Raw genomic sequence first — 6,878 nt, 5'->3', positions numbered from 1 at the left:
TGGTCTGGGGCTGTTTTGCTGCTTCAGGACCTGGAAGACTTGCCGTGATAAAAGGAACTATGAATTCTGCTGTCTACCAAGAGATCCTGAAGGAGAATGTCCGACCATCTGTTCGTGTACTCAAGCTGAAACGAACTTGGGTTCTGCAGCAGGACAATGATCCTAAACACACCAGCAAGTCCACCACCGAATGGCTGAAGAAAAACAAAATGAAGACTTTGGAGTGGCCTAGCCAAAGTCCTGACCTGAATCCTATTGAGATGTTGTGGTATGACCTTAAAAAGGCCGTTCATGCTCGAAAACCCTCTAATGTAACTGAATTAGGACAATTCTGCAAAGATGAGTGGGCCAAAATTCCTCCAGGACGCTGTAAAAGCCTCATTGCACGTTATCGCAAACGCTTGGTTGCAGTTGTTGCTGCTAAGGGTGGCCCAACCAGTTATTAGGTTTAGGGGGCAATCACTTTTTCACACAGGGCCATGATGGTTTGGATTTGTTTTCACCTTTAATGATAAACACCTTCATTTACAAATTGCATTTTGTGTTTACTTGTGTTGTCCTTGACTATTGTTTAAATTGGTTTGATGTTCCGAAACACTTAAGTGTGACAAACATGCAAAGGAACAGGAAATGAGGAAGGGGGCAAACACTTTTTCACACCACTGTAACTAGTCATGAGGTATGACTACACATGAAGACACAAGGGTATATAATATATGATCACATATATTGATTATATTTCATGGCTGAAGTGTGAAGTGCCTCACTGCATTTAAAACCAGAGCGATTGTCTAATCTGTTCAGTGAAGTAACTTTTGGTGATTAAACATTAAACTACAAAAACAAACAGAAACAGTCATTACACCACAGAGAGCACTGTTTCCAGGAATGACACATTTAACATATAAAAGGTGATTACATTTTAATTTTGTTATAAACATCACACTTAATACTTAATAAAACTGTAATGAAACACATTTGATCATCAGTGTAGACCTTGTTTAATACACAGCTGTCTCCTCACAGTGATTCTAGTTCATCACTACTTCTTTTCTTTACCAGCTGCTGTTAGTTGACCAAACCCGTAGCGCAGCGCTGCCATGATTCCTTTATCTTTATCCATTCGACTTTTTATCTCTTCCAGTTTCCTCTTCCTCTCTGTGTCTCCTTTCTCCTTCATCTTCTCAATCAGGAAGTCCAAGTTGTCATAAATAGACACTGAATTAACATTCAGGGCGATCTTCTCCAGTTTGACAACATGCTGAAAGGACTCTTCCAACAACTGATCTTTTTCTTTCTGAAGTTCTGCTATCTCCTTCTCAAGAGTTTCCAGAAGGCTCTCACTTCCTGCTTTTTTCCTTTCATACTTCTCCTTCACATCTTGCAGGGTCTTTTTAACTTTTCTTGTCTTGTTCACATACTTCCACTCTTCTTTGACATGATCTGATACAGAACAACCACATACAGTGCAGCGGCCACCACTCATGACCACGCAGTCTCTTGGATACCAGGCCACTGTGCAGTCAGGATAGTGACAGTTCCTCTCACATGTTTTGCAGCAGACAGCTCCTTCATAGAACCATAACCCCCACGTCCCACCATTGATAGGTTCTGTATCTGTGTAGACCTCATCAACTTCTATAGTGAAGTTCTCATCGTTCTTCATCTCTTCTTCATGTTTCTTCAGAGCTTCCTGGGTCTGTTGGATTTCTTTCTGTTTTTCATCAATAAACTTAATTCTGTTTTGTGCATCTTGGATGCAGGCTGTCAGTCTGATGCGTGAATTCAACACTTCAACAGTTGTCTCCAGCTTTTGAGGAGAATTTTCTGTCAGGAAATCAGCGAATTGACCAATTTGGTCCTTTGTTACTTCCCATGCACCTTTTAGAGCAATCTTATTTTTCTTTGTTTTCTGAGTGCTCTGGCAGTTATCAAACAGGAAGTGAACAGTCTCATTCTCTTCATCCTTGGCACATTTAATCTTTGCAGCCTCGAGAGCATTCAGAACATTTTCAGGTGTCACACCATTTGAGTGTGTGATGAGGGCGACGATGTTCTTCTCCATGTCTTTTCCAAACAGAGACACCACTGAATCAAAGATGTACCTCAGCCGGTCACTCAGTCGATTCTCACTCGCTTTCAGCACCAGACCCACTGCATCAATCTCATGAACTCCATCTTCTGAGTGGAACAGGTCTAATAATCTTTGATTGACAATGTCATCTTTTTTGATCCCTCTGGTGTCTCCGTATCCAGGGGTATCGATGATGGTCAGAGAGTAGGGCAAAGGTTTACCTTCAAAACCAAAGATCTGGTACACGATCACATCTGATGTCTGACTTTCTGATTGACTTCTCTTCTCGTCCTCTACGATCTGAAACCAGACATCATCCTCCCACTTCACTCCCATGGCGTAGTTGACCAGAGCGTTGATCAGAGTAGATTTTCCTGTTCCTGTTTCACCAACAAGTAAGATGGTTTTGTTTATCTTGTTTGGATTTCTTTCACCAAGAGTCATTCTTGTCAGAGATCCAATCTCCTCTTTCTGTGTTGTTGCATGTTGAAGGTCCACGGTTTTTGCTCTCAGAGGTAGGATGTTCTCTTTCCTTGGTCTCAGCCGATACACAGCAGGAGATCCTGATCGGATAAGAACTTTCTTGATGTTGTCATATTTGGATGTGTTCCTGTAGAAAAGACATGAAGATAGAATAAAATAAATAAAATCCCTCTACTTTTTAAAGTCGTTCAATAAAAGCTTTTTAACTGTGCAAAACCGTACAAGGTTAAACCTTTGTTTATTCTATCCTTGCCACCTGTGCTTTTACTTGTTTTACAACATTTGCAGTTTCTTCTAAATAACTGAAAATGCTCTGGGAATAAATGAGAGAAATTGACAAAAGAGGGGAGATCTTCCATCTCAGTACAAGGCCTACATGTGGAAAAGCCTGTTGGTATTCATCTGAAGCATCTATGGGCGGGTTTAAACTCTTGGCCCTCTCGTATGTTTTTTTTCCTTTCACAGTTTCATCACTACTAATTCAACTGTAGCAAGTATCTCACTATCCTTATTCATATTTCAAGAAGGTACAAATGATATCCAGCTACAAAAAAAAACGGAAAAGCATAATGAAGTACAAAGATTTGTTGCTTTGCAGACAATACACCGCTATTTGTTGTATTTGTTAAAACTGGAAGGTTTCAGAACCATGCAGACCAACACATTGCAGGTAGTTTCAACCTGTCTCACCACAAATGTTTGGTCTGAACCAAGCAGCAATTTCCTGGTCTAAAAAGTGAAGCCAAAGCAGAAGCTCCTTAAATCTCCACTGGCTGATAAAAGAAGTATGTTTCTATAGAAGTTTATGAGAAAATGAGTGAGGAGATTTCCATGACTCGACTCCATTCATCAACTTACAGCGACTCGGAAAACAATTCAAATCTTTGTCTTTTGCCGCTGAAAGAGACTATAATACCACCAAAGAAACAAGAGCACAATGAGGACGAGATGGAGGAGATAAGAAAATCTCTTAATCTCTGTCAGAGGAAATAAGCACAGTGGCAAACCAACAAACAAAACTACTTGGGCTAATGGAGGAAGTATGGGAGCTCAAATTCATAATAAAGGAGAATGATGAAAAATAATTGACGTGAAGTTGATGACATGGTACAATATTATTGAATGGATGACTTGATGATAAGTGGACTTGTGACAAAACATAAAACCTAGGCTTGAGTGACAGATGAGGAAAAGAGGGGGCGTCCTCTAGCCCACTAAGAGCGTTCGCCCCGTGTTGGCTGAGTCCTGCAGCCAGGCGAGTTCGAGTCCAGCCTGCTGCCCTTTGCTGTGTGTCGTCCCTCATCTCTCTCCTACTTTCATGTCTATCCACTGTTGCTTTCAAATAAAGGGAAAAAAGTCCACAAAAAATAATCTTAAAAAAATATATAAGGAAAAAGGTGAAGAAGCTAAACCGAGTGAGCTAGAGTCCTTGGAAAAACAAGTGATTCAGTTCCTTGCATAGGCGCCAATACCATGGGTGCTCCTGGAGCTTGAGCACCCACGGAAAATACTGAGCACCCACGGGGGAAAACGTAAATCGGCGCCTATGCTTGTCAGTTAAACTTTTCATCTCCAATCCTATCTGTATCTATGAGAAGTGGCGCTGTCCTGAGTTGAAAGCCTACTTTACAGCTTTATTATCCGGTTAATAGGCGTGTGTGTTCGCATCGGATGCTGTCCATTTCCTAAAGTTATGAAATGCAAACATTTTTGGACTAATGGAGCGGTTTCAGAATCACATTCTGACTAGAATCTGAGTATGACCACGTCAGGCTAGGTCTTTTAGTATTTTTCCATAAAATGGTGAATACAAAATGTTTTTCAAAAAACCAGGTTGATCTCATACAGATTTGGGCTATGTTCACACTTGGCATTGACTAGAGCACTTTTGTATTAAGAAAAACAGCTGGCAGCGTTTTGGTTCCAAAAAGCAGCCGAGAGCATCTTTTGTTGCTATAACAACAGCTACTGCTACAGTATCCTAGAGCACTATGTGTAGCGGTGCTAATGCTAACGTTAGATAAAACAAAGTGAGTTCCCTGTACAGGGAGCACCCGGTCATATATATATATATATACTCGCTGGGCTCTGACTCCATTTTTTCTTATTGTTATGGAAACGACACGTCTGGCTACTCTAACTTGTTATTGTTGGGCAAAAAAACACTTGACGTTTTTCTTTTAGAAAAAGTTTCACTTTTTTCAACTTCACTAAGACGCTCCGAGCTGCAGAAGAAAAGTCAGTGGTGACGTTTTAAAAAGTGCTCACGATTATTTTGAAAACACGGTTTACTCCGTACAGCATTATAATATAAAAAACACAATTATACCAAAAGTCTTGCGATAATTATGCAATATATTGTTTGCGTTGCATCCCGCCCGACATGTACCCAAAGAGTATAGAAGCAACAAGAGGAGAAACTCAATAGAACGTTGTGTTGTATTCAGTCCACGATGGCGGAGCTGCACTCAATAGACTGTTGCATTACAAGCTGCAGCACAACGTTCTGTTGAGTTTCGCCTCTTGTTGCTACGTTGTTAAGTCTATACTCTTTGATGCACCTCTCGAAAAATACACATCACTTAGTGTTGCATTTCCCCGCCCCGACTCATGTCCTGGTTCTCCTTCTCCATAAACAACATGAGATCAAGGAGAGGGTTAACTTCTCCTGCTCCAGATTTCCCACCGTGTTCAGAAAGAACAGGGGAGACTCTTTGGTTCTCTCACTATAACGCTAGAGTCGCTACTCACTCCGAAGAAAAACGCCGTCACTCTCTCACTTCTTCCTCGCTCTACCACACACACCAGCTCGACACAGCCACCAGCGGAGAAGTATAAACGTCAGCTGCGTGGAGCTGGAGTGTCTTATTTAGGTGCCACTTAAATGCCTGCGCTTCTCTCTGATGCTCCGAAAACGGACGTTGGAGGGAACTGAAACATCGCAGTACGGGACGCTAGTTAACAAACACTTGGCAGCAGGTAACGTTAGCCTACCGTTGCATTGTGGGCGGCTGTGGCTAAGTGGTAGAGCGGTTGCCTGCCAATCGGAAGGTTGGTAGTTTGATCCCTGGCCCTGCAGTCCCATGTCGAAGTGTCCTTGGGCAAGACACTGAACCCCGAGTTGCCCCCGATGCTGTGCATCAGAGTGTAAATGTGTGTGAATGTTTATCTGATGAGCAGGTGGCACCTTGTATGGCAGCCTCAGCCATAGAGTATGAATGTGTGTGAATGGTTCCTGTACTATGTTAAAGTGCTTTGAGTAGTCGTTAAGACTAGAAAAGCGCTATATAAGAACTTTACATTTACCGTTAGCTAGTTAGCGCTACACCTGACAGCAGGTAACATTAGCCTACCGTTAGCTAGCAGCTAACCAAGCATTTTAACCGAGTAAACGCAGTTAAAATGCTGACAGCTAAACGGTGAAGAGTGTGTTTGTCACTGGAGAGAACTGTAACAGCAGACTGTAGTGGCCTTTGTCTGAAAAACAGCACAGAATGAGCCTCGCCAGCCTCGTGCTGCATTCAAAGAAAATAATGTAAAATACCCTTTTCCCATCCAGCGTTTTTTTTTTGTCCAGGAATTTACTGGTGACATAAGATATTGTTATAAGTTAATGTTATTACATTTTTAATAAATCTAAAAAATTTAAATATATATATATATATATATATATATATATATAAACACACAGTAGGCCCTATATATATATACAGTATATATATAATTCTTTCAGTTCAGGCAACGTTTTAAATGTATTGTTTTAGCACCGGGAAATATGAAATCTATTTTTTATGCGTTTTCCCATAACTTCGGTAATAAAAAAATATCGAAATTAATGTCGATATCGAAATATTCATTATCGATATCGCAATATCAATTATTTTAAACATTTATAAGTATTGTGACAAACCTCTCTCATGTAGTGAATTGTCTCATCATGTAGTAAAATGTGATCCAGCAGTGTTTAACACTAAAACTGTGCTGTTTTAGCAAGTAATACTCACATTGCCATGGTAACAGCTTCCCAGGAGATGAGGATGGAGAACCTTGTGAGTTTTCTGGAAGAACAAGTCAGAGATCAACCACAGTGAGTTTGATATGTGGGGGGGTCAGGGGGCTCTAAGATACATCAGTTACATTCCTGCTTTATGACATCACTTTAATCAGAGTTAATTACTTCTTAAACCATAACATACAGTTCATCTCTATATTGATGTTTTCACAGAAAAAATATACACTTAAAACCAGCTGTTCTTCATCCTTTAAAAAGATAATTTTTCAAAATTATAAATGATGTTAATCTAAAATGGAGTCATCTATC

General features: G+C 40.5%; 1 protein-coding gene across 1 annotated transcript; it reads right to left on the bottom strand.

Annotated features, from left to right (window-relative positions):
* Nucleotides 1–700: 700 nt before the first annotated feature.
* On the bottom strand, nt 701–6,594 carry LOC114570783 (uncharacterized). Its single transcript, XM_028601344.1, has 2 exons — nt 6,562–6,594; nt 701–2,684 (listed from the first exon to the last, which is right to left on the bottom strand). The coding sequence occupies exons 1-2, from the start codon at nt 6,567–6,569 to the stop codon at nt 1,043–1,045; spliced, it is 1,650 nt and encodes a 549-aa protein (XP_028457145.1). The 5' UTR covers nt 6,570–6,594; the 3' UTR covers nt 701–1,042.
* Between the last annotated feature and the right edge of the window lie 284 nt (nt 6,595–6,878).

The sequence above is a fragment of the Perca flavescens genome, chromosome 16, assembly GCF_004354835.1.
Source record: "Perca flavescens isolate YP-PL-M2 chromosome 16, PFLA_1.0, whole genome shotgun sequence".
NCBI classification, from domain to species: Eukaryota; Metazoa; Chordata; class Actinopteri; order Perciformes; family Percidae; genus Perca; species Perca flavescens.
This window is presented reverse-complemented; position numbering and strand designations above follow the sequence as displayed.